Genomic DNA, 27,443 nt, shown 5'->3' with positions numbered 1-27,443 from the left:
GGGGGGGAGCTGGAGGGCCACGTGTCCCCTGCTCCTGGAGGCTGTTTGCACCTCCCGGGGGACCAAAGAGACCTATTGTGCTTGGAGATGTTCAACCCATTTGTGACGGGAAGGCTGGCCTACAGGGCGTCCAGCTAGAAACATCTGCCGCTGAAAGCCTTTTGAAATTGCTGAAAGCCAGTATCTTGTATTGGTTTTAAAATATAGCTACATCAATTTTTTTTAAAAGGAATTATACCCCAGACTACTTTGCTTTGGTCTGTATCTGTATATGATCTAGTTTAAAAAGAAAAAGGTATAATTAAGTTCAAATATTTTTTGCATCTCTTGTATGGATTTCAAAACGGCCAGTTTGGCAGACTTTCTTCCATTTTCGCGGATGGCCTCGGGTCCGCAGGCCACGGCTGCAGCAGCCCATCCCGCCCCTCCCTGCACTGACTACACTGCTGAAAGGAAAATTGCTCCGAGCTTCTTCCTATTTGTCCGGCTCTAACATGGGAGTAAGATCCAGCCACCGGAGATTGAGTCCCTGGCTTCTGAGGATTGCTCGTCCCTGGCACAGACACACGGCCTGGCCAAGGGTCTCCCTCCCTGCCCTCCGCCAGTGCTGCCCTTCCTTGTCCCCACCCAGTGCTTTCAAAATGTCAGCTTGAGGGACCCCGATGGGATATTGGGCTCCAGGGCTCCTTCCATTGTTTTTCTAAAACTGAAAGTGCCGATAGCTTTACCATCGGGCTGAAGGGTTTTATGGTAAAGTGCTGTTCCAGTAACCTTGTCACCAAAAGGTGTAATTAGAATGTTTGGAATCGTTATTTTTAGTGCAGTGTTAGATTTTGTCTCTAATACAGATGGTCCGGAGGCAAAGCTGTGAAATCTAGGGGAAAAAAAAGGAAAATCAACAACGCACCAACCCAAGATTTTTCATCAGCGCTACTGCCTGGAGCGATTGGGGATCGCGCCTCTCCTCCAAGCGCGTTTAGTAGGAGGCAGCCCGGCCTGGGAGAAGCCCAGTCCCCGCCCCCTCTTCTAGCCGGTCAGCTCCTGCCCTCCATCCTTCTCTGTACGTCCCCCTCAGGGCTGAACCTTCGAGAATCACCGGGTCTCCACCCGAGGAAGGCGGAGGAGCCGATCAAGTCTTGGTTTCAGCAATGTGACAGCGGGTGGGTTCTCCTCTCCGCCCCTTCTCCCGGCTTCTTTGGGGTGTAAATGGCCGGGCCTGGAAGCCAGGTGCCCTGGGCCTGCGGTTGTTGGGAGTAAACAGGACGGCACGTTCCTTCTGGTGGGAGAACCACAAACTTCTCTCCTGCTAACAGTGCTTCTGATTGCCAATCTCAAAAAAAAAAAAAAAGAAAAGAAAAGAAAAATGCAGAGGAAAAAAAGATAATTTCCGGGTGTAAAAAGACCCCATCAAAGGGTCCCCCTCCCTCCTCATGGGATATTTTTTTGTAAAGGAAAAAAAATACATTTTCGTAAATACCTCATTAACTCAGTGACACGGTGGAGTGTTTCTGCAACAGTTACCAACATTAAGTAGGTGTGAAAAGAGTTACTTTCCGAAGACTCTACCCATCCTGCTCTGTTAAGTGACAGAAGCAGACATCAAAGCCAAGGCTGCCCTGCGGAGCCAGGAATCCAGTGGCCTCGTGGATCGGCCAGGCTGTGGCCGCCTCGCCCACCCCAGTGAAGCCATTTTTGGAATGTGGGTTTTTTCTCAGTGGGGCTTGTACTGCCCCCATGTCTGATTTTTCCTACAAGGATATTCCTATAGGAATATCCAGGTCATGTGAGCACTAAGGCAAATTAGCCAGCAAGGCAGGGAGCAGCCTTGTGCCATCCCTCATCACCCCCAAACACTCCCGTGTATTCTTAGAAATCTCCCTCGTCTGCTGTGAGACTGGGTTCAACAGCCCGCACAGACAGGACAAAACGCACAGGAGGCTGTTAGAATAACATGGAGGGAGCTAAAAATACCCCTCAGAAACACACATAAAAAAGCCAAATCCAACAACAGAACGAGCTAAAAATATTCCAGGCTTTGGCAAAGAGCACAGAGTTAAATAAATTATACAAGAGCCATTCATGGGAGCAAGTTGACTTTCTCTCTTACGGGAACTTGGTTCAAGCTAATAAAAATAATAATTTACTGGCCACTGAGCTTTGCTTGAGTTTAGATTTAATTGGTGGGGCTTCTGGCGTTTGTCACTTCTTGGCGATTAGTGGGCTTGCCCTGGCCTGGGGTAGGGTGGGGATGGGGTGCTGAGTCTGGGTCCCTGGAAGCAGGGCAGTGTCTCCCCACCAACCCGAGGAGCAGGGCCTGGGTGCAAGGGCAGGATGCCCAGGAGGCCAGAGGAGGGAGGCTGCAGGGGAGTGGTCAGGGAAGGCAGAAAAGAGGACAGGCAAGGCGCCGCTATTTTAATTTGATAAATGATCGTATACCTTTAAGAGTGTGTTTTAACAATCAAGATACACTCCAGCAAGTTGATAGGATGTTCGCTGTCAACTTACATATGTCATCAGCGGGGGCTGTGAGCATAAATAATGTGCGAGAGTGTGCGGGATGCGCTACAGCCTCTCCAGGAGCCCGGCAGGTAGCACCCTTGTCTCTCCTGCTGTCTGGGGGCAGCTGCCAGAGGAGGATAGAAGTCGGGGCACTTCAGGCAGGGTTTTTTTCCCTCTGGGGACTTCCCAGGTCTTCCCACCAAAATAAGAGCTCCAGATGGCTTGCTCAGAGAGACCACTGCGGGTATGATCTGAGGCTGGAATCCAGCGTTGGCTGGTATCTTTTCAGGGAGCAGATGTCTTAAGTTCAGCCATTTCCCAGGAATGTCAAACTTCCACCTTGGGATTACAGTCAGGGTAACCTCCTTCGCTCTGTCCTCTTGCTTGCTCTTGATGAGACGCCCCTGGAAATCCCAGCAGGCCCTCCCAACTCCCAAAGGACTACACTTCCCAGAATGCTCCTGGTCTAGCTCCAGGGTCTGAGCCTGGGACTGGCCCTGAGCTGGGAATTCCCAAGCTCAGATAGAGTTCAGCCAGTGCCACTGGGAATGAGTGCTTTCTGGGCGGAAGGGGGCCTTGGTTGCCACCTCCAGTAACCCCTTGCCCTTCCTCCTGAAAGAGGCCTCTGGGCCCTGCTTGGCTTCCTCCCTACCATAAATATCTGAATATAGGCCCCAAAAGATGGGAGCTGCCCCTCTGCCCCAGGGGCACCCTGTGCAGAGGGCAGCTGCCTTGATTGGCGTGGCCAGAGTCCTAGGGGGATTCCCACCATATGCCCTGATCCCAGCCCATTGCACGTGGCCTTCTCAGAGGGGCCCTGGTCACACTGGCAAAGGGTCAGCTTGGAAGGGACGTGGGGACTCCACCTGGGTGGCATCAGGGCATCTCTGCCTAGAGAGTCCCATGAGAAAACCCTGCACAGACTTTGGGGCAGCGCCCCACTCCCCAGCCTCCCACTGACAGGCGGCAGTAAACCCTATCAATGCCGTATTGACCAGTATCCACCTGGATGACTTCTGATGAACAGAAACCATCCCCCCAGGACGGGGGTGCTGCCCTAGCCCCTCTGGAAGGAAGGCCTAGCCCATCATCACCCATCCAGAGAAAGTTCTCACTCCTGCCGCTCCCGACAGCCTCCTGGAGAGGTGGGCACCCCTTGGGAAAGGCCCTCGTTGGAGGTCTTTGCTGGGACTTGTGCCACAGCTCTCGAGCTGAGGCCGACCTCAGGGCTTTGGGGTGCAGCATGTGCCCTGTCTGTTTGGCAGTAGGTAACTTGCACTGCAGGGCTTCCTCCTGCCTTGCCCGCCAGGGGATGGCTCCCCGGGGTTCCCCTGTCCCCATTAACCTCTGGGACCTCCTTTCTCCCACCAAAGACTCCAGATTAAAAGCAAACAACAAAATTACAACCAGCATGCACTGTCTAGAACATGTCCCCAAAGCCCCGGGCCACGCCAAGGAAGGTTCGGGTTTTGCAGCCCGCACTCCAAGACTGCTGCTCCGTCTCGGCTTTGACACCCTGCCCGATGACGTTTTTATGGGATAATATACCATTTAGATCATGCAGGCCTATTTGTCAGTGGGCCGCCCCTGTTTGTTGTAATATATAATATTACTGCCTCCTGTGGCCCTGCCAGCAGCTGCCACTGGAGGACGGGGACCGGTCGGTGGGAACTGGGTGTGGGCTTAGAGGAGGTAGGGGGGCGCCGGGTGGGAGTTGCCCCCTCCCTGCTTATGGGATTGGTGTGGGTTTGCAGTAGGCTGCGGGCCTGGCGCAGAGGCATCCAGTGCCCAAGCTGGGAGCCAGCCGGGCTGGCATCTGAGGGCTGCTGCAGCTGTCCAGACGATTAGGTTCCAGATTGGATCAGCCAGGAAGCTTTTTTTTTTCTTTCTGACCTAGGGTGGGGGAGGGGGAGGAGGGAATGAACAGGTGGGTTGGGTTCCCTGCCCCCTCTCCCCTCCCCCAGGGCCCCCAACAAAGAGTCCAGTGTTTTTAGATCCAAAGACTTTTGAGGCTGGGGAAGGGGGGACCCACTGTGTGCCTGGAACCGGAAGGAAAGTTCAAGCAGCCCTGCTTCATCTAAGTATAGGAACTTGGTTTCCTCTAGAAATTACCAGAAATGCAGGGAAGGGGCAGAGGATAGGTGTGCTGCTGAGAGAGGCCTCTGAGCAGTAGGCTGGGGTCCCCAAGGGTGGCCTGGGGTGGTGTCTTCTTGGGGAGCCTCGCCAAGTAAGACAGACCCATCAGCCACATTTTAGTGGCGGTTTACTAACTAAACCACGCTCTGCCATCTTCTTGGGAAGAGGCAGTCTTGGCTGGATCCCTTTGCTCCTCCTTCAGGGAAGCCAGAGCCTTTCTTCCCTGGGACTTCCTTCTGAAGGCAACTCTGGGGAGGGCACCATGGCCCCATCATCACAGAGCCAGACCAGGCAGGGCCCCCCACCATCAAGGCAGGCATGCTGGGAGCACAGCTGGATGGGGGTGAAAAGAAGGCAGTTTGGGAACAACCAAGGGGCGGAACCCAGGGTGGGGACGCGGTGGGGGTGTAAGGAAGGGGCTGCGCTCCCAGGCCGCTGTCCACCAGCATCTCACGAGCATCTCACAGCACCCTGTGGCAGGCTCCGTCTCAGCACAGGCATTGCTGCCTGGCTCAGCCCGTGTCCCCTTTGGGGGCAGAGGCACAGACCTACCCTGCAGACCCCAACGTCCCCACAGGCCCTCCAGGGCATTAACTGGCTGAGCTCACATGAGCCCACAGTGAATGGACACACGTCACACCTGCTCACGTGTGCTCACACCCCCAGGCATGTCCTTACACCCACACCTGCTCACACTCATGCAGACACTCGCTCACGGACACTCACAACTGGCCTTCAAGGAGTCACATCCCGGTTGGCCCCTGGGAGAGCCAGCCCGCCCCGCAGTCGGAATGTGCTTTCTGATCTGTCTCCAGTTCCCGCCACCTGCTCCATCCTTCAGCTCCTGGCCACCTGCCGGGGATGGAGCCTGCAGGTCCCCAGTGACCCTCGGTGGCAGACTGAGGGCCTGATGTGCAGAGCTTGGTGCTGGTGAGCTGCCCACCCCCGCTTCAGCCCCCTTCTTCACTGTGTCACTGGCTTCTGCTGAACTGGAGCTGGTCCTTTCCCAGCACCCGCCCCAGGCTTCTGCTTCGAATGAAGCTATCCCCACGTCCAATTCCTCCAGGAGGTGCCGGTCAGCTTCCCTGCTCTGCCTCTACCTGCAGGTCAGCCCCAAGCCTGTCTGAGCCTTCAACCCTGCTTCTCCTTCCCTTGGGGCCTCCCTTACCCAAGCCCCCTACACCGTAGGTCAGCTCCCACCTACCACCCTTGTCATATCACTGTCCCCAAAGGTTCCCAACACTCAGCACATGTGCCAAGCCACCCACAGGCTCTGGCCACCTGTACTCCCCTCTTTGCTGCCCCAGGTACCTCCTCTGCTCCCCTTCCCCTGTCTCTCCTGGAGTCTCCCCACCTGGGCAGCCCCTACAGCCACCAGTGCCCAGGCTCCACCCGCATGGTCCGTGACCTCCGGCCCTGACCGCCCTTGGCAGTCTGTCCCCCCAGGCCTTGCAGCACCCCCGCCCTTCTCCACGCGGGGCCATCTTCCCCGTGGGACCCCAGCGTCCTGAGTCTGGGTGTCTGTGCCCTCCATCCCTTGGTTCCCCCAGAGCTGGGCCTGGCCGTTGCTGGCCTCCCTCCCGTGCAGGATGGCTGGGGCCGAGACGGGGTGTGCGTGCCTGTCCACACTTGGGTAAGGCACACACGTGCCTGTGGACATGAAAAGAGCCCTGTTCGTTTTTTTTCTCCTGCAATTTTGACCCCATACTGGAAAATCGAGACGATAACCCTCTGGGAGAACCTCACGAGGAAGAGAAGGGCAGGAGACACCGGATTCTGAATTGGCCCTGGTCTCTTCACTAAAAACCAAGATGCCCGCCCGACACCCGACCACACATACATGGGGACATTCACGTGGGCAGTATCTCCAGCCTGTGTGGCCACCTCCCAGGGGCCAGGTCAGCATCTCCTTACCTTCCAGAAGCATCTTCTTTCGTCCGCAGAGGCTCCCAGACTGTGTGCACTCCATTTAAAAGAGGTGTCAGAGCTAAAAAGATTGGCAGAGAGGACAATCCCCTCCTTCTTAGTGTCACACCCAGTGACGGGGTGAGGGGGTGGCAGTGAGGTCCACTGGGCAGTGCAGCCCAGCGTCATCCTTGTGGCATGCGGGCTGGCCTCTGGGCGCACGTGTGAGGTTGTGCAGTGGAGAGGGGGACCAGTGGAGATAGAACAAGGCTCAGGATGGGACTGTCCCTGCGGAGACACCGCTACCCCCTCCCCCTGCAGTAAGGGAGGGACCTGGTGGTGCAGGAGCTGGGCACCGGGTGGGACCACTTTCTGCCTGTCCCCTGACTGGCCCCTGCAGGTGACTCCCTAACCGTCAACATGTGTGGTGGGGCACCTACGATAGATTGGAGGACAGAAGCCAGCGGCTTCACCTGGGCCTTAGGGCCTGGTGGGCGAGGGGGGACAGACGCTGGGGGAGAGCTGCCCGCTCCCCTCCTCTCCCTTCTGTGGTGGCTGTGTGGGTGGCTGCATAGGCAGGGGCTGGGGGGGGTGGACAACCAACAAAAGGGAAATGAGGGCACAGGAGAGATGAGGGAGCAGGGCTGTGGCCCCTCGCCGTCTGCTCCATCTCCATCCCGGGCAGTCAGGCATGGCAGCGAGGGGCTGCAGGCACTGGAGCATCGAGTTGCCAGGTGGGGCCCGCTCGCCGCACCACTCTGCTTTCCAGCATTTACACACCAGGAGGCTTCGGAGCCGCTCCTGGTTTGGGCCCCAGTGCCCGGTCTGGGAGGGGTGCGTGGCTGCCCGGGGCTGGTGCCAGTTAGTGGCACACCCCTGCCTGCACATCTCGTGGCGGCTCTTCCCCACAAGCCCTGAGTCTCCAGATCCTGGTCGCTTCTCTCCCCCAGGCAGCGCTCACACGCCTGCACTTTGTACTCAGTGGGGCACAGGCCCTTGATGCCTCTTCCCATCACTCCCTATAGGGTCCTGGCGGCCGGCAGGTGGGGATTCAGGACCCAGTATTGGACATGGACGTGGGGAGGGCAGGACCGGGGCTCCCGCCCGCCTCCTGGCCTCAGCAGCACCGTGCAGAAGGGTGCCAGCAGATCCCTCTGTGCCTGGCCTGTGTGCACAGCCTTTCTCACTCTACACAGGATGCCGGGGAAGGAGCCGGACCTGTGGCCCCCCAGGACTTGCCTGTTTGCCTGGTGAGGCAGCTGCCCTGTCCAGCTGGCCTCCCACAGGCCTGGCCAGCAGGTCACCTGAGGGCAGTTTGCCTGAAGCCAGTCCCCTTTTTGAGACATTTTGCATCCCTTTGGGTCTCCTAAAAATAAGCTTTCAATTTGTTTTAAATTAATATTAAAATTAAATCTAAATTAAATCGCAATGCATCTTTAGGCGAACTCTTAAAAAGCCCTTAACGAGTGTGAATACAGATAAAATCAAGAAAAGTTGGGAAGGTGCACACGAGCAGCGTCATCTTTCCACCTGTCAAACATCTGCTCCAAGACACAGGCCAGTGAGACGGCCCCAAGCAGCTGCGCAAGGTTGTGGGTCACCAAGAGGTCCGAGGGCCATTGTTGGAAGCCAGGGTGCCCGGGCAGCCCGCGACTTCCTGGGATTCCAGGGTGAGGGTGAGTGACCCTGCACGCTGCAGCCACTCAGTAACTATTTGTATAACGAGTGAGCTGGGTTAGAACTCCATTCTCTGAACGGGGCTCAGGGCCCAGTCTGTGGCTTGGGTGACAAGGACGTTTGTGCTGTCCGGTCTGGACAGCACTTTCTTCCGATGTTCCCACGCCAGCTGCCTGCCCTAGTGAGGTCAGCAAGTGCCCCGGGCTTACCTGGGCACTCCTCCTGGACTGCCTGGAGCCGATGGAGGTTCAGGGCAGCCCCACCAGGCCCTGGCTCCCGAGGGCCGCTGGACCAGGTGGCCGGAGGGCATGGTGCATCTTGAGGTCTCTAGACTGTGTGGGGGGCACCCTTTGGAGACCTCATTCCACCCGGGCAGCCCAGCCCAGAGCCCCCTCCCCTGGTCTGGCAGCAGAGCCTTTTCCACACACGACACTTGGTCGGAGCCCAGCATGTGAATCGGGCGAGGGGTCAGTCCTCAGGCTCAGGGCTGAGTCCCCTGCTGCCCTGAGGCAGGTGGGGTCCAGGTGGAGGCTCAGCAAGGCCACGTGCTTGCTCTGTGGTCACATCGGGAGCCACCCAGGAGCACAGGCTTCTGGGCTGGAGGTCCAAGGCTGGTTCTCTGCCTGAGCCCCCCGCCCCTGGCATGGGGTGGGGCTGGGGGAGCACAGGGCTGGGTGCCCCAGGCTGTGGGTGAGCTGCACGGGGCAGGGGTCTTCCCTCCGTTGGGAGCTCTTGCTGGGCCGCCCCGAGGCTGGTTCCCCGCTGGCTCCCCTGGGCTGGCTGGCACTCCATCCCCATTTGGGACCCCCAGACCAGTGGGGTGCACTTCACCCCAGAAACAGCTCTCCTTGCCCTGTTCACTTCAAGAGTTCCCAGAAACACCGGAGTTTTACGTCAGAGAATTGAGGTTTTCTCCCTACTTATACTCACCGTCTTTAGAAATTAAAATACGTTCTCTCCGTTCTTCGAAGGAAGTGGGGTGGTTTGTCAAAGCGGCGCTGTTAGAAGAAACTACAAGGATACAGAGCCCTGGGTGCGTCCTGCCCCCACCCCATCTCCCTTCTTATGGGGGTGTAGCGCTGCCCCCAGGAGCACACTGGGGGGGATCCCTGCTCCCCAGCGGGCTGCCCCCCAAATGCTCCTCCCACCAGGAGCCGTGGGCAGCCGCGGTGCCAGACCTTTCCCTGCTTCTGGTCACAGACATTAGAGTCGGGTTGGGAGGGCAGGTCTGCTGAGAGCCTCAGAAGGCAGGGATGGGGTGCAGAGGGTGGCCTGTCAGAAATTCCAGAATGTGGGCTCCCTGGAAGGCTCTGCCGGGAGAAGCACAGGGTACCCCCCCATCTGCTGGGAATGAACTGCGAGTGTTGGGTGCCCTCTTCCCCTGCCTGCCCACAGCTGAGAAAGAGGCGTGTTCAGGCCAGCTCGAGGTGCTGGGTGCCTGGGTCCAGGGGATGGGATGCAGGAGAGCGGGGTGGGCCCCTCCGACCCTGTCCAGATGGGCTCTCCCTCTGAGGGGACCGGTGGGGCTAGGGCGTGAGTGTGCACCCTGCCGTCTGCACTGGACTGCAACCACTAGGGCGTTTGTCTCCCTGCAGCTGGCTTAGTTCAGGATGGTGTGAAGGGAAGCCTTGCCTTGGCTGGAGACGCTCCTCCAGCTGGCGGGGTTTGGAGGGGGTGGCGCCGACCAGCCCTGGTCACCTCCCCGCGCCCCCCCGCCCCCTGCCTGTTTGCTGGCCTTCAGGGGCGTCCTGGAGGGGGAGTACTGGTCATTCGCCAGGGAGGGTGTGAGAGGGAAGGGAGGCGGAGACCCCAGAAGGTGTGAAGAATAGGAGGGGGTGGGGGGCAGCCCTCTGAGTCACTCTCGGCCAGAGTCCGAGGCGGCCCTGGTGGGGAGTGTTGGCCACCCCGCGCTCCCCGCCTAGCCAAAAGACTAAATTTACCCTTTTAATAAGAACCAGACTTATATCCGGTTTTCCTTTTCTTTTATTAGTTCTGGGCTGTTGGTGGTTGGGCCCGTCCCCTGTCATCGTTGCCTCTATATTTGTGGGCCTGGTGGCTCAGCAACCACAGAGTTTTCCTATTATGGCCTGTGAGACACGGCCTTTGGGCCAACCGGGTCTTCTAGAAGGTTCTCCTGGACCAGCAGAGAGGGGCTTCCCCTGTGACGCACTCATGTTTCTGGGCGGGCACCCCTCACCGGGGCTGCCCCTGCGTCCCACGGCCGGGCTGGCGGAGGCTCGCGTTCTGCCCCCACTGCTGCCGCCCCCACGCCCCTCCCCCACCAGCACCCCCTCTCCCACGGCTGCAGCTGTCTCTCTCTGCCTCCAGCCTCCTCCTTCTCTTCTGTCCTTCCTTCCTCCCCGTGCCTGTCTCGGCCTCCTCTTCTTGTCCCCCTGTCTTCTCGGGGCTGTGGATGGCAGCTGGGGTCATTGGGTGGCATCCTCAGGGATTCTGGGACTGTGGCAGCAGGGGGTGGCTTGAAGCAGGGCAGGCTCCATGTCCGGTGAGACCAAGTGAGTGAGGGGGGTCAGACAGGCCGACATCTGGAGGCCACCGGTTTGTGGCTGGAGGGGACTGCTGCAGATCCCGATAATTTCTGTGTCCTGGAGAGCCTGCCTGGTGAGGCTGGGCCTGCCCGGAGCGGGTCCCAGATCGGAGGGGGCTTCTGAGCTGCTTCTCCACCACAGAGGAATCAGGCTGTCTGTGGGGAGATGGCCCCAGCCACGTGACCTGCCAACTGCCCCCAGAATCCACACAACCGCTGGACCCGCTTTCAGGTCCGGGTGGCTGGGGGCTGAGCAGCTGGGCTGGGGAGGGGGCCGACTCCCAGGCAGGAGGGGGTCGGGGGTCTTGGTGCTGCCGCTCGGTACAGGCTTGAGACTAGAGTTCCCCTTCCACCGTGAGTAAGCTGGATGTGCCCCCCAGGGTGGAGAAGGAGGGGGGTGTCCTGTTGTTTCTCGCCTGCCACCACAGGCATCAGGCAGAATTAAAGGCCAGGAGCCTTTTTCAGAGTCTGGGCCAGGAAGGAGACCGGTTTGGTGGCAGTGTGACCCTGGGAAGCAGCATCCCTCAGGGCCGGCCCAACCCGTGTGTGACTCCCTCACACAAGAACAAGTCACCACCTTGCGCACACTTGGAGCCAGGTGTGCACACCCACGTCGAGTGCACCCTCGGAGCCTCTGCCCCAGACCTGCATGCACATCTGTGCCTGTGTGCACGGCCATTGCCCACATGCACACTCAGCCATGCACACACACCCAGACACACCCTGAGTGCCCACACATAGTCCCATCGCTGCCTCTGTGCCCCTGTACACAGACACACACCCAGGCACACACATTATCTCATGCCTGGGCCACTGGTGGGTTCCAGCCCAGCAGGGAGTGTCCCTGGTGGCATCAGGAATTGAGCTTGCAAACTCGTGTACACCTAGAGTGGGTCTGGTGGCCGGTGGTGTGGTGCAGCCTCTGTGGCCCCTGCTGTGGCCACTTTGGGTTTCCTGTGGGGCAGTCCAAAGCGGCCCCTCCCACCAGGGCCTGGTATCCCCATCCCTGTCCCCCTCCCCCCATTCTGCTCCTGGGTGGTCAGACAGATGGACACCCACCTGCCTTCGAGCAGGCTGGACTGAAGCTTCTCCACCCCCGTCCACGCGGACACCCAGGGTGGACATCCTCCCTCCCCTTCCCTCTCCTGGAATGAGAGGAATGTGGGCCGGGTCCACACAGTGGGCTGTTATCCTTCCTGCCTCCTCTTCTCCAGTCCGCTCCCTCTGGAGCCTGGCCCAGCACTGGAGGGGCACTTTGGCCTCCTAGGCAGGCCGCCCCTGGTGTCCTGAGGGAGACCCAGGGATGGCCTCAGGGGAGCTGGGTGTCCCCACGCCCAGGCAGGCTCTGCAGGGGGCTGGAGGCCGTGGGGAGCCTGAGCAGGTGTGAGCAGGAGGGCGGGAGCTGTTTCGGGCGGAGGGTGCAGCCGCCAGACGCAGAGCTGGGGAGCCCGGTGCCAGCAGCCTGTCAGCTGGGCCTCCAGAAGCATCAGGAGAGCCTGGGAAGGGGCTTGCTTCTCAGCAGCGGCCGCCAGCCGTCGCAACGAGGCCCTTTTTGTTTTTTACAACCCGTTTCACCGTTTCCAGAAAAGGTAGCTCACTTAAGTCAAAACAAATGCTCGTTCTGCTGTAGCTCTGCGCTCCCGCTCGCTCTCCCCAGCTCTCCGAGGCCCTTCTCTGTTCCTCTGTCAGCCTGGCATGAAGGTGGAGGCTGGAGGGAGAGGGGGTGAGCAGGCGCGGTGCGCACCTGGCTGTCCAGGGCTCCGGACCTGGCCTCTGGTGTGCCAGCCCCTCGCGCTCTGGGGCTTTGCTGCCGGTCAGCCCCTCCCTGGACTGGAGGCTCCCTGGGGTAGCACGTGGGCTCCAGGAATGCCCTCAGCACCCCTCGGGCCCGCCCAGCATCTGTTGACCGTCTCGGCTGCAGCAGGTGGGCCTGGCACAGGTTGACAGAGGAAGGCCCCTCCCCTGGTTTTGCCTGGGCATGTGCGGTCACCTCTACCACGGCCAGCACATAGAGGCCCTGTGAGCAAAGGCTGGGCTTAGTGGTCAGGGCATTCCCGCCCAGCTCCGTCCAGCTGGGGCAGCTGGGAGGGAAGTAGCCACACAGCCAGGGTCCAGGTACGGCCTGTCTCCTGGTCCAGGTTGTCTGGGCCTTGGAGCGTGGGAAAGGTTGGGCCTCTGGGGGTGGGGCCTGGCCTGAGGAACTGGGCCATGGCAGTGGGTGGGGGGTGTCGACCAGCCCTCCTGGGCATTCTGGCTTCCGGAGTGGTTTTCTCAGCCAGCCCGGCACCCGGGCCAGGCCTCCGTGGTGTCCTAGGCAGAGCTGAGGCAGCGCTGGAGTTGGGGCTGGAGCCCTGTGTCTGGGGCCGCAAACCCTGGATTGGGCCAGCCGGGCAGTGGGGATGGCCAGCTGGGGGCTGGTGCGTAGTACAGAACGGCCTGCCTCACACAGCCTGACACCTCACACCGCATTCGGGTCCCTGTCCCAAGACGATGCTAACCTTGGCCAGATCGCTGTGATGAGAGCCTGCAGAGGATGCAGGGCACTGGCCACCGTGACCATGCTCACTGGAGGGGCCAGGGCAGCCTTGGAGTGGACAAGCCTCATCCAAACCCCAGCCCGGGCACTTGGGGCCGTGGGGCCAGCACTGATGATGCCCATTCCTTTGTCAGCCCCGTGGTGGGACCGCCACCTGGGATTGCGAAGACCTGAATTGATACAAGGTTCATAAAGCCCTTGCCGAGAGAAGGGCTAGTGCAGATGGTGCCAGGCTCGGAGCTCCCAGCCCGGGGGCTCTGAGCTGAAAGCCCCTTTGGCCCTCCCTGCTGCTTGGGGCTCCCACTGTCCCCTCCCAGGTTGCTAACCACAGCACTCCGTGGGCAAGGACCTTGCCAAGAGGAAAGAAGCCTCCAGCCCAGTTCCCGGCCAGACTTGGCCGTGCAGCTCCAGCCCTGGCCAGGGCCCAGGCCGCCTCTGCTCAGGCTCTGTCTGGGCCTGGCTGCTGGTCGGCGGGCGGGGGCTGGGGAGGTGGCAGCCAGGTCTGCCCACGCCTCTGCTGGCTGGGCACGGTGCCATGGCCAAACTCCTTGGAGGTGGAAGTGACACAGGAGCCCGCACGCTCTGTCTGAGGGTCAGGGGCCAGCTGGGGGGGGATGGGGGGACTCTGGGTACCAGCAGTCCCCTCCCCCACACCCACCATGGCAGTGCCCGCCCAGCAAAGCCTGTAGGACTTTGTCTGCTTCCAAACTTCTAGCCCAGGATGGCGGGGGAGAAACGGACCCCTTCCGAGCAAGGCTCATGGAGCCCCATCGTGCGGGCCCAGGCTGGGGGCCCCATCAGGGAGCTGTCTTTGCACCTGCCCAGCGTGCATCCCCCAGGGCTGGCCTGCTGGTCAGAGAGTATGAGAGCCCTTGGCAGGACCTGCTGCCATGGGCTGGGGTTTTCAGAGGAGAGGCCACCTGGGTACCTGCACAGGTCTACCACCAGGGCGAGTGGGTGAGTGCCCAGAAGGTGGTCCCTGGGACACGTGTGTGGCTCTGCCCCAGGGCAGTGGGGTCTCCCGTGACCTCTGTTTCCTTCCTTGCTGTGTCTATCACTGGAACGTCTTACAGTGAAGATATAAAGACATAATATTCATGTGACAAGCCTCTTCCGTTTTCAACATGAAAGGAAAAAGGAAGGAAAAGACACCCCAGATAAATGGCCCAGACTGAGGCAGGACACAGGGGGCTGCAAGCTGCCCACGAGGCTGGGAGAGATGGAGCGGCAGGGGCAGCCCAGAAGGCTCGGAGCAAAGGGGGGCCCTGGAGAGCCCAGAACCGAGGCCAGAGGGCAGGGCTGGAGCGCTGTCCCATTTGCTCACTTACCACACTCTGGGACAGAGATTCCTTCATTATGGACTCAGGAAGGGCCCCAAGAGGGTGCCCCAAGTTGGGAGACTGGCTGGCATGGGGCAAGGTAGGCACACAGCAGGAAACTCTGCCTGTTACTGGTTTGTCCCCTGCCCCGTGGAGCCGGGACTGGGGCCGGCTGAGCTGCAGCACCCCCCACAAATCTCCCATGCAGTGGGACCCCCTTCTGGGATGGTGTCAAAACAGGCACCCTTGAGAGTCCCCACCCAGGGCCAGGATCGGTCTCCCGGGGGAGGAGGGCATGAAGTCCCATGCCTCCCCCACCCCCACCCCAATTCCAGCTTAGGGGACCAGTCAGGTCAGACACCCCTCTGAGCCTCAGGCCTGCTTCCTACCTGCCCCTGCCCCAGGTGGGTGGTCCTTGGGGGTGTGGGTGGTGGGTCTGCAGAGGTGGCCTGCTGCCCGTGCAGGGCCCCCAGGTGTGGGAGACCCTCTGAGCCTCTGAGCCTCGGTTTTCCTGGATCCTCAAACCGGAAGGGCCCTATGGGACGCCAGGCCGCTTCTTCCACCCAGCCTGGGGCCTGCCCACTGCCCCCACCCACCGTGGTGTGGGAGAACTCGAGGTTCTCAGGCCAAGCTCCTGGAGAAATCCTTTATCCAGACCGACTCCTGGACTCAGTTGCTTCCCACTGTCCCCGGGAAGGGCAGGGCGGAGGGACTTCCCTGGGAGGGTGCGGGGGTGGGAAGGCCTGGGGGACATGGGGTGGGCCCGGGCGAGGCAGGAAGAGGCCTCAGTCATCCCACAGGCATGGCCCTCTGCCTCCAGGGTCCCTGGAGCACAGCAGGGGCCGCCCTCCATCTCCTGCAGGCTCTACCCGCCCGCCTGGGAGTCCAGCACTTCCCTTCCCAGCCCAGAGTCCCCTCCCCTGGCTGGACATGCCTGTGGTCTGGCTGGGGCCCATGGAAGTCCCAGCCTTGCGGTCTGGGAAGTCCCTGGCTCCTGGGCACCTTCGCCCCCTGCCCCTGGGTCCTCGCACGGTCTCCCTTTGGCCTGATACCCACCACAGAGGTCAGTTCACACCTTGGTGCCCGGCAGTTCTCACAGACTCTTCCTCTGAGGCCCGTGGCCAGGAGAGGCCTCTCTCGTCCACATGTCCCATTCCCGCACGGGAGTGGAGGGAAGGGGAGGGGAGCTGCCAGGGTCCCGGCGGGGCAGCCCCTCCCTCTCCCCCGCTTCAGGGCCATGCTGCCTCTCTGCTGAGTCACCCGGTGTCTGGGAAGCTCCCAGGGCCAAGCCAGGCTGGATGAGGCATCACAAATTCACAAATTCCCCCTGCCTCCCGGGCAGGGAAACAGCTGCCCTGACTCACCTTGGGCCGGGCCTGCAGCCTTCTGGGGCCCCCAAAACCCTTGCAAACCCCGCCAGGCCCCTACACTCAGCCTAATGGGATGGTGGGCCCCCAGGTTCCAGTTCCCTGTCCCCTGGGATGGTCCCAAGCTAGGCTCTCTGCCCATGGAGTAGAGGAGACAAGGTGCCGGGGGCCCTGCTGGGGTGGGGGCTGAGCAGTGCAGCCCAGACCACCCACCAGGCACCGGGTGCTGCTCTGCGCGGAGTACTCTGTGTACATCCTTCCTATGCGATCCACTGGTCGCCACGGTAACCTGAGGAGGCTTGATCATCCTGGCCTTGGCCACTGGGCTTGGGCAGATAGGGCATACAGTGTCGGAGGGTGCAGGTGGGCAGGCTACGGAGGCTGGCTGCCAGGGGAAACTCCAGGAGCGTCCTGGACCATAAATGACTGCCTGCATCCCGCTGCCGCCGGTCAGGGCCTGACCCTGAGAAACCCTGGGGGCGTTAAAGCAGATGCTGACACTTCCATCCTCGGGCTCCTCTTGCATGTCTCTCTTCCTCTGTCTTGGCTCCTTTTCTTGGTCACCTGGGAGAGGGCACCCCAGTCTGATGAGGTGGTTAACTGGACCTGGGGAGAAGGTTGAAGATGCTGCCTGGGGGAAAGGCCGGCCCTCCCAGTGCCACCCAGGGGGTGGGCAGAGACTGCCGTGCACCTGCTGCTCCTGGACCTATCCAGGAGATATCTACTCTAGCAGGTCTGCCGGCAGCTAAGAGGCCTTGGCCTGCGAGAGTCAGAGTCAGAGCCTCCGAGTCGAAGGCCCGCCCACAGGGCCACCTGTTTCCTACACGCCCTGGGGCCCACAGTACGTGGCACCTGGCTGATGGGAGTGGGGGTGAAGGTGGGTCATTCGGCAAAAGTGCCATTCTTGGGGGTTTTGCAGTAACGAGAGGGTGTCAGGGCCTCAGGGGCCTGAGCGGGCAGCTTCTCCCACCTTGGCTTCTTGGCTGTTTGAAGACAGAAGCCCAGGGAGCTTGGGACCTGATAGTCAGCCCTGGAGAAGGGCTCCTTAGCGCTGTCCCTGCCCAGACTCACTCTTGCCCCCTGTGTCCACAGCCAGCAGCCGCCTGATGGGGAACTCTCCGGCCTCCTCTTTCATGGGCAGTTTCCTCACCAGCAGTCTGGGCTCAGCGGCCTCCGCGCATCCCAGTGGCCCCAACCCCTCCCCCTCGGATCAGGCCTACCGTGGCTCCCACCCCACCACCTCCCAGATCTGGTTCTCCCACTCCCACGAAGGTAAGTCGGGGCCGGGGCTCCCAGCCGCACCGCGCGGCTGGAGCCACTGACTGTGGTGCCCAGGGCCAGTGGTGAGGCAAAGGGCTCCCCCGCTGTGGCTGGCAAGAGCCAGCTGGCAGACCATGCCAAGCACTCTGGCGAGGGGCTGCCTCCCTGTTGAGGAAGCCCCCACGGGGGAGGTGGTAATTGGTTGGAAATAGGGGGCCAGTCTCGCCAGTCAGTGATCCTGGCCAGATGTGCACCAGAGATGGTCAGAGAGGGAAGAAGGGGGTGGGGCCAGGAAGGCTCTGGGGAGCCGAGGAAATGTGGAACACAGCTGGGCTGGCCGGGCAGGGCTGCGCCCACCTCCTAGACTCGGGGAGGCATGGGCTCCAGATGTGTCAGCTGGGAGGGAGGGGTGGGGAGGAGAGAGCTGTCAGCAGACTCCAGCTGCCACCCTGGGGGCCTGGCCGAGAACAGAGCCCCTCCCGGCCCCTTCCTCCCCCTCGCTTGCAGCCTCACACACACAGTAGGTGCCTCATGTGTCTCAGGCCTCGTAGCTGGAGAAGGGCCCCTGCAGACCCTTCTAGGACCCTGGGGGTCCCCTTGGCTTGCCCACGGAGGGACAGAGCTCCGCACCGCCCAGCTCCCCACTGTCCGCTCAGCCCCTGGGCACTGTGGCGCGGGCAGAGGCCCTGGGCCCCAGTGTCCCCCACCCGAGCTTCCTGGTATTGGCTTGGCCACCACAGCGTGGGAGGGGTTAAACCCGACAGCGGCTGGCACACGGAGAGGTAATTGCAGTTGGCAGCGGGCACAGAGGGCTCTCCGCTGCTGGCACCGGCGCCGCCGTAACCCAATGGCTGCTGAGCAGCGGGCGTTGTGTCTGCAGAGCGCGTGGACCCACACACCGCGCCCGCTGCCACCCGCGCTCCAGGCGGGGAGACTAGCGCCCGGTGCTGCTGGAGAGCGAGAGAAACTTCTCTTTGTGCAACAAGAAAGGGGCTGTTTTCCAAACAGGACAGGTGACGAGTGAGGGACAGTTGTTAAAATAATCTGGGCTTTAAGCGCCGTGTGGAGCGCACATGTTGGGCAGGCGATAAGGAGCAGTTCTCCTCCCCGGTGGAGGGGAGGCCGGGCTGGCCCTGAGGACCCAGGTGGGCAGAGCAGGCTCCCTGGCCGAGACACCTCTGCTGCCTGCTTCCCACCCCTGCCTCTTAGCAGCCTCCCCGGGGGAGACCTGGTGCAACAGTGCCAGGCCCTGGTTCGGGGCTTCCTGGGCCGGCCATGGGTGGACCCCACAGGCTCGTGGCACCCCTCGCTCCCCTGCTCTTTCCAGCCCTTCCGCCTTCTGTGGCTGTCAGGCACACTCCTGGCCCTGGTGGGAGCATCTGGCTCCCAGGACGTCTGTGGGAGGGAGGAGAGGGCCGATTGCTGTGGCGAGGGCAGGGGATACCCACAGCAGCCATGTGGGACCACCTCGACCGAACTAACGGCCGCTGCCCTGCCCTGGCCCAGCCACAGGTGTGTGGGCACAGCCAGGCTGGCTGCAACGGTGGCCCCGGTCAGGGTCAGGATGGCAGAGCTCTGCGTCAGGAGACATATATCCCCCGCCGCTCCGGCCCACCCTTGGGGACCTTGCCGTCAAGGAGGGCAGTTTGTGGGCAGTGCCACCTGCCCTGGGGCCCGGGGAGAAGGTGCCCCTGTCTTGCCCCTCTGGGGACTGCTGGGGAGAGGCGGGTGGGAGGCAGCCTGCAGATAGCACCCTCAACGGCCTCCAGACACTCACTTCCCCCGGCCAACGGCTGCCTCGGCGGAGCTGCTTGTGGGACACCCCGCCGCCCACAGCCACAGCCTCAGAGCCACCTGGCAGTGACAGTTGTCACCACCCAGTGGGATGGGACCAGCGTGGGGGTAGCACCCTGGCTGTGCCGGCCCCCTACCCACCCTGCCCATCCTGCATGTTGGGGAGGCAGCTACTTCGAGGCAAGGGCAGTTTGAGCAGCCCTGAAACAGCCCCGGGTCCTCCTCAGGCTGGACGTGCCCATGGTCTCACGGGGGAGGGCACGCGTGTGGGGCACTGGGCTCAGTGGGCAAACACTGGTGGATACAGGACAAGGGGAAGCAGATGGGGCCTCCGAGCCTCCCACCTCAACACAGCCTCTGGAACACGGGGTGGGTGGGGAGCAGGGCCCATCCGGGGCTAAAGATGAGTGTGGGAGAGCAGCAGCCCCTGGGGAGAGCACCCCAACCTGCCGGGTCCCACCTGAGGTAGCTAGTGCATCTGTCCTGGGGACCACACCACCTCCCAGGCCTGTGCCTTGGTCTCCCCCTCACACTCCCCCCTTCTCTGCCTCCGGGTAGGCTGCCCAGCCTGGGATCCCCTTCCTACGGGGTTCCCCTGCCCTCCGCCCTCTGCAGCCTCGCTCCGACAGGCCACGTGGTGTGGCTGCCTCGCTGTGAGCTCCCGGCGTAGAGGCCGGCGGGCGGGCGGGCGGGCGGGGCCGAGTGGCAGTGCTTGCTGGCGGGCTGCCCTGGCAGCTTGCCGGGCTGCTAGTTTGACTGGGTGCCAGCTGGCTCCCTGCGTGCCGGGGCCTGTTTCTCTGCCGTGTGTGTTCAGGGGAAAGGGGGGAGAGGTGGGCGGGGGGCACGCGACATGGCTGGAGAGCGGAGGCCGGCAGGCACGGTGGGCTGCCTGGGCGGGCTGCTCAGAGGTCTGACCTCACCCTCATCCTTTCACCACCCCCGGGATGGGTGGGAAGACAGGTGCCTGGCAAAGCCTGCTTGCCGCCCCCTCCCCAGCCTGGGGCTGGTCAGGGCTAGGCCCTTGAAGGGGTTCTTAGCTTAAGGGCAAGGAGGCCAGGATGGGCTCGGGGATTGTCAGCGTGGGCCAGGAGGGGTATGGGCCCAGGCGCCTTTCCACTCCAGGCAGGGCCCCCCAGCTCTCCGTGGGTGGACCCAGTCCACCATCTGTGGGACAACTGCTAGAGCAGGGGCCAGAGCTTCCTGGTTCCCTGGTGGAGCAGCTGGGGTGCAGGAGAAGCACCCCGGAGCTGGAGGAGCCGCCCAGGAACATCTGGCCTGGGGCAGAGCTCGTCTGTGCAGCCCTCGGGCCTCCTGGCCCCCCAGGTTCACCCAAGTGAGGGGTCCTGCCAGAGACTAGACTTTCCCTTCTGGGGCCTGGGGTGGGGTGGGCGGCGGAACTGGCCCAAGGCAGGGGTGAACCAGTGTCCAGCCAGCCTGTCCTGGGTGGGTCCTAGCGGGGGTGGGGTGCAGCACAGCTGGTCCTATTGTCAGCAAGCCTGGCCCCCTCCCTCCCTACCCCACCCCCGGCGGCCTGGTGGGACCACCCACAGGGCCATGAAAGGGGATTCTGTTCCTGGGGGTTCAGCTGGGGAGGGATGGGGGCCGGAGCTGCTGTGCTCCCACAGCCTGGGCTACTTATGGTCTCTTGTGCCACCTGGAGGGGGAGCCTCGAGAGGCAGCAGGCACATGTGCCAGCGCTGGCCGTTAGCCTGCCTGACCTCTTTGTCAGAGCCGCACCCACCCCGGCAGCCACTTCTCCATCCAAGGCTGGGCTGACCTCCCGTGGGGGCAGGGGCTGCACCAAAGGGCCACTGGGCACCCCCTGCCGTTCCTGGCGCCCCAGCTTCCCTGAGCCCTGTCAGCTGTCCCTCTGTCCCCCTCTGTCCTCTCTGAGGCTTCAGGGCTCACCAGGGCTTCTGGGAGCATGTCTGTGTGAGGGACAAAGGTCCCAGCCAGTGTCACCATCTGTGTGTGGTGACACCGTCTAGACGAGCCCTCCACCAGCCCTTCTCTGAGGCAGGTCCCTGCCCTGGACCTGGTCCTTTTCCCCCAGACCCTGGCAGCTCCAACCCCTTCTCCTGGCCTCAGTTTTCTTGGTGGCCAAAATGGCCTCTGAATCGGCCCCCACAGGACCGCTGACGATCCCTGCCCCCCGCCCAGTGAAGATGCCCCCACGTCTCAGCGGCACCCCTCACTCTGCCCACCTGGCCCTGCCCATGCTGGAGGCGAGGAGCTGGGTCAGTGGGAGCAGCTGGCTCCTCTGAGATCTTGGACAGCATGGGGGAAGGGCCCGAGCTACCCAGATCCAGATGTGGGGATCAGGGCTGCCCTGCCAGACAGGCCCTCTCCCGCCAGCTTCATCTTAGTCAGAAGGAGGCCTGTCCCGTCCGGACCTCTGACCCCCTCCAGAGCCTTCTTGGGCCAGCCCTCCCTGTGACCTTGGCCCCTCACTTGGCCTTGCGTCAGCCCGCCTCCTCATCAGGGTCTCAGCCTCTGGGGACCCCTCTGTCCTTGCAGGTCCCCTGTAGCAACTGTCCACTGCTGGGCCGGGGGCCGTGGTGCCTTCCTGCGCTGACATTGCAGCAGGGGTGTGTGTGGGCAGCCCTGGGCCTGACAGGGCTGGGGAGAGGCCTGGTGTCACATCCGGGTGTGGGGCTGGCTTGCATTGTTCCTGTGGCCCCACGCCCCGTGTCTTAGACACCCCGGGGTGGTGGCGGGGGGAGGCGAGGCTTGGAGTGTGCAAGAAGGCAGCGTGCGGAGCCGGGTGCAGGAGGCCTGGGCAGGGGCGGTGCAAGGGTTCCCTCCAGCTGAGCTCCCTGTCAGTCAGAGCTGCCGGATGGGGTGTTCGTGAGGGTTTGGGAGGTCGTGCCAGCTTGTTCCCAGCTCCAAGCTCTGAGATTCTGTTATCTTCTCCATCTTTAGTCCTGCAGCGAGCCCTGGGACCCAACCCTCCCCAGCCCGCAGGCCTTGCTCCCTCGCAGGGACTGTTGCCGAGCCCTGCATCTCTGCTCTGTGCGGCCTGAGCCCAGCTCCTCCCTGCGCAGCACGTGCCAGGAGCCCAGGACTGTCCACAACCGCCTGGCTCCTGGGCTAGCTGCCCGCTGCTTTTGTTCCAGAGGTGCCCGCGGCAGCCTGGCACCTTCCCCCGGCTCTGAGCCACTCCTCCCGGCCTGGGAACAGACCGAGGCTGCCAGGCCCAAACCTGGGGTGACTGGGGGTCAGTGTGCGTGCGTGGTGGGCCAACTCTGATGGGATGGAGTGGAACAGGAATCATCCTGTGCCGCCCTCGGGCCCCCACCCCAGCCCCCAACTGTGAGAGGCTGAGGCCTGGCCACTCCCTGAGGGGCCCAGCTTCCAAAGCCACCTTCAGCCCCAGAAGGGGTCTCGCTAGGCTCCTCCCAGCAAAGCCCAGGGTGGTTGGTCCTGGGAGCTGCACTTTGATGCACGGCCTGGACACCCATGGGTTCTGACCACTGTAAACCTGAGAGGGCTTATGGACAGAAGCCGGAGTGTTTGGCAAGGAAGAGGGAGGACATGGGGAGGGGGCTGTTGCAAGGTTACCCACTTCAGATACTAGAGCAGGGGTGGTGGCAAGCGTCCTCCCAACTTGTTGCCAATGCCCCTCCTGTACCCAGGGCAGACATTATTAGTCAATCGCAGCACTTTCTAAACTGCATGTGGATGCAGCCTCAGAATCCTTCTTAATCCAGCATTCTGGGTGGTCACTATCGTTTAGTAGTCTTACGCACCACAGTCGAAACCCATTGGCACCCTGAGTGAAAGGGGTGTCACATGGGAGAGAGCCAGCACCCAGTTAGTGTTGGGCATTGGGTTGGGACCCCTAGCCTGGCACGTGTGGCAGAATTCAAAATGACAGGAGTGTGCAGGACCCCAGGAGCAAGGGTGGTTTGCCTAGGTGTCTGCAGGGATTGCTGTGGGTCGAGAAAGGATGGGATCTCTCAGGGCTGGCAGGACATGGGTGCAGGGATGGCGTGGTCTGGTGGGGCTCTATCCAGAGGGACTTTAGCCTCTGCTGAGCCCTGGAGGGTGGCCCCGACCCAGAGGAGATGGGTAGTTGAGATGGTCCGATCCAGGTTTCCCAGAGCCTGCCCAGAATGGCTGGCTATGTAAAAGGATGGTTCCTGGTCCCAGGGGTTGGGGGCTCAGCCAGTCATGTTGTGGGCAGCTGCCCTTGGGACCTGATGCCAGAACCCTGCTGGCAGCCCCTGGCCTTAACTCAGGGCTCAGTGGTGGGGAGAACTTTCTAGCAACTTGAGCCTCCAGAGAGGTGGCAATGCCTTTGTCAAGGTGGCATGGGGGGCAGGGGCCATCCGTGGCAGAAGGCCTTGCCCTCGTGGGTGTGCGTACAGGGAGCTGGGGCAGGACCCTGGTAGCATGGGGGTGATCAGAGCCCTGTGCGTCAGGCCCCTGGAAGAGTTTGCTAAGCCTTCAGTGTCTGCACTGAGCTCTGTGGGCCTGGGGGTGGGGATCTCGAGGGACCCTGTGGTGGGAGGACCCCTGACCCCCACCCCGCTCCGGGGATTCTGGTCCTCTGTTGGCTGGCCATGCACCCCTCCCCCAGGACCTGGCCAGGAGCACTCCCACCATAGGGGAGGCTGGGGGCGGGGTGCCGGGGCGTCCCAGCAGCCCAAGGACCTGGTCTGTGCTGCCCCTGCCCCGTTCAAGACCGCTTCCACTTCACTGCACCTCATTAGGTGCTGATGGCGTCAACCTTTTGTCCTCCGTTGCCACTTATGTCACAGGATTGGGTTGCCTCCTGGCGACTCAGAGCGTGGGGCCAGGATGGGGGGCATCCTCAGTGAGGTGTTCCCTGAGGCCCAGGGCCTCTCCCCGGAGCTCACCAGGGGCCTCCAGGGCTCCGAGGGCAGCAGGGCCCAGGGATACAGCGTGGGCTCGCGTGTCAGTTGGGGTGATCACAGTAGCCCGACCTCAAGGGGTGTGAGGGCCTGGGAATGACGGGGTTCTGGACCACACCACCCCTGAAAGAGTACTGGGTAGAGGAACTCTGACACCCGTCTGCTGCTCCCTGAGCCCCCTCGAGAGCCCTGCACTACCACCACGTTCTCCTCTGCAGAAGCCCCTTCTCCCAGGCTGGACGCAGCGGCCCTGGCTTCTGGTTTCAGAACAGCTGCTCTGATTCATGAAAATCATTTTTTATTTTCTTCTTCAGTTCAGAGAGTACAGTCTTGTTGGGAAAAGAAAGCGTCCTTTCTGTGGCTGGGCTGGAAGGACTTCTCCCCTTCCTCCCTCGCTGCCCCCCACCCCAGATACCCACCCGTCCGGGCCTCTTTCCTCACACTTGCCCCGGCCACCCCACTCAGCCCTGGCCCATACCCCCTCTGCTTCTTCTTCCGTCTCCCCCAGCTGCTCCCTCCTTCCTCCCTGAACCTTAATTCCCCTTCTGGGGTCCCAGAGGGTGGGGCTTCAGGCAGGCTGGAGATGGGGGAAGGGCCCCTGGTAGATTTCTGTCCCCTCATCCCTGGCCACCATCTCAGGGTCAGAAGTGGAAGGACGTGCATGGCCACCGCCCTCCCACTGCCCCCAAAGGGTGCGGCAGGAAGGAGCCCACCACTTGGCCAGCTGAATGCCTGCTCCCCGGAGGGCGGGTGGGCGGGAGGCCCAGACCTCCCGAGGGGTCATGGGGGTCTGTGCCTGGGAAACGGCGTCTGGGAAGGAGGAATTTACAGACTTCTGTTTACCAAAACGAGGCCCCGTAAAACATTTAACAGCAGCCAATTAAAGGAGGACAGCTGTGGTGGTTTAACCGCTCCCCATACTACACACACAGGCCTCTGCCCCCCTGCCCCGGCCCGCCCCACCCCCGTCCGGCTCTCTGCTTTTGTCAAGTCTTCCAGGAGCTGCGTTTAATCTAGGGAACATCTGCTCCAGATGTGTCTCTGCACACAAACCAGGCCAGTTGGCCAGGCTCTCCGAAGTCAGCCGTGCCCTCGCAGGAGGGGGCTGCAGGGGGACAGGCCTGGGGGGCGGTGGGCACCTTCCCTGCGTCCTCAGATGGGCCTGGGATGTGAACCCCCAGTGGGGAGACGTCTTGGGACTTCTCAGAGCTTTCACAACGTGCACGCTGGTGGAGAGCCTCCGAATGGGGCTGGCACGGGCCGTGTTCTGCGTGGAGCACCTCTTGGGGATAGCGTTCCAGAGCTTGACCTCAGATCCCCTGGGCTAGAGAACGTGACACTGCGTCATTAGGGCTGAACGGTGGCTACTGCCGAGGGGGCTGCCAGGAGCAGGGTGCAGGGTGCGCCATTTGGACTGGGGGCCTTGATCCTGGGGCATCCCAGAGTGTCCCTGTTGGATGCCTGCCCATTTCCCATTCTGAGTGGTACTCCTGGGGCTCCTTGTCCATCCCTCCCTCTGAGCTGGGTTCCACAGCCCCACCCACGCTGGCATAGCTCCCCCTCAGCCTCAGACCTGCCAAGGGGCCTCTGGGCCCCCCACGCTCACGGTGAGCTCCAGGGCTGCCCCCCATGCCCCCACAGATGCCCCCAGCGCTGAGACAGAGCCGGCCTTCACTCTCCATCTCAACAGCTGCAGCAACATGGCAGGCCGGCCTCCAGGCCTCTGAGGGCCTGGGGGCCTGGAGGTCTGTGCTATGGCTCTGAGCCTCCCCTTCTGGAAAGGTGTTTGTCTCGTGTATTCTGTGGAGTGGAGCGGAGCGTGCGGCCATGAGTTGCCACAAGGAGTTCCACTGAAACGGCAAAGGGCTTCTGTCCTAAAAGGAGTTTGGAAAACAGTTAATGAGCAGGTTCACACGGAACTCCCTGACTCAGACTCGTCCGTGGCTTCAACACGACGCACTAAGTGGGGTGCTGGCACCCCTGCTCCCCAGGCATGGGGCTCGCAGCTCCCTTGTTTTAAGGCACAGTCATGACCTTGTTCAAACACTTGCCCTGCGACCCGCGCCTTCCCCTCGGGGACTGCTGCCTCAGGGCCCTGCTCCAGCCCCTCCCTCTCCCTGTCCCTGAGGCCACTGCTCCCTGGGGAGACCCGGTGACTCCTACTCCCTCGTCAAAGCCCAGGAGCCCCAGAAGTCAGGTGGGAAGCCGCTCCCAGCAGCCGGTCACTCTTGGGACAATCATGGGGTCCCCAAGACAAACTCATTTTCCATGGGGAAAATGTTCAGAGCATTAGCTCAAAGCATGAGTTGTGGAGTAAGACAGCGTCCTGCCCACCCCAGCCCAGCCAACTCGGCCATCCCAGCTGCAGGCCCTCCACCCACCCCTGCCCCCTCACTGCTGGGCCTGGTGGGGAAGGACCAGCTGTGAGGAGCCACATTCCAAGTGGCTGGTAGCTCTGGGCGTCCAGCAGACACACCTCCCCTGGATGTGCCTGGCCAGGACGCCAGTGCCCAGATGGGCCTCCCCGGCCAAGTGTTAGTTCTGTCTGTCTTCATCCCTTCTGGGGGGCAGGGTGTGTGTCCCAGGTGGCCAGAGCGAGGTCCAGGGTGTGGCTGGTGTTCCTGTGCTGGGCAGGGCCAGGCCAGGAGGACAAGTCCAGGCCCCTCAGAGGGACAGAGAGGGGCCTGCTTGACCTGACTGGGAAGCTCCAGGGAGGGTCTCAGGCTGGGGACCAATGCAGGGAACTCTCCTGGGGGCGATGCTGCCACGGCTGGGCACCAGCTCCTTTTGCAGATCTCACAGCACAGAGGAGGCCCGGCTGGTGGAGAGCCCCATACCTGCGGCCTCCAGCAAGGCAGAAGCCTGTCACACCCAACTAAGTCAGCCCCGGGGTGTGGGTCACTGACCCCAGAGCCGCTTGCTCACCTGGAGGCTATGGGTGGTGCAGGCCCAGGTCGTGTCCAGCCCTGCCCCTCCTGGCCAGACGCTCAGCCAGGGCTGCAAGGGCCTCTGTCCACTGTGTGTGACCACCGCGTCTCCCTCCTCCCAGGACGCTCTTCAGAGCCCCTTTTGTTGCCCTGCCTCAAAGCTCCCGCACTGCTAAGTGCTGCTGGGTGAGAAATCAAAGGCTCCCTCCTCCATCCTCCACTCTCTCCCCAGCCCATCAGCAATTCAATTTGTGCCACACCGGAGGGATGGTATTAGTCGAGTCAGAGTTAATATGATGTATTGATGGGTTGATTTCCCACCGGCGGGCTGCACGCACCAGGCTCCACGGGGCATGGCTCCCGGGCCACCCGCCAGCTTCTCGCCTCCCTGGGGTCAGGGCGGGTGCGAGCCTGGGGCCTGGAGGTGCCTCTACAGCTGTCTCCTTGCTTCTCTAGCTCCAGGGTACCCCAGATTTTCAGGGAGTCTGGCATCTACCTTCCTACCCATGAGCCACTTGGATCACCATGGAAACAGCAATGTTCTCTATGGGCAACATCGTTTCTATGGAACCCAAAAAGGCAAGTGCTGGTGTGGGGCCGT

General features: G+C 61.9%; 1 protein-coding gene across 9 annotated transcripts in view; it reads left to right on the top strand.

Moving 5' to 3' along the window:
* The window catches only part of BAHCC1 (BAH domain and coiled-coil containing 1), a 60,260-nt gene that overhangs the window by 6,588 nt on the left and 26,229 nt on the right, over positions 1-27,443 (top strand). For all 9 annotated transcript variants that reach the window (XM_067716052.1, XM_067716053.1, XM_067716056.1 and 6 more), the window contains 2 exons: positions 17,077-17,256; positions 27,299-27,421. In XM_067716052.1, coding sequence (XP_067572153.1) covers positions 17,077-17,256; positions 27,299-27,421 — 303 coding nt within the window. The remainder of the gene's footprint in view (positions 1-17,076; positions 17,257-27,298; positions 27,422-27,443) is intronic.

The sequence above is a fragment of the Pseudorca crassidens genome, chromosome 19, assembly GCF_039906515.1.
Source record: "Pseudorca crassidens isolate mPseCra1 chromosome 19, mPseCra1.hap1, whole genome shotgun sequence".
NCBI lineage: Eukaryota > Metazoa > Chordata > Mammalia > Artiodactyla > Delphinidae > Pseudorca > Pseudorca crassidens.
This window is presented reverse-complemented; position numbering and strand designations above follow the sequence as displayed.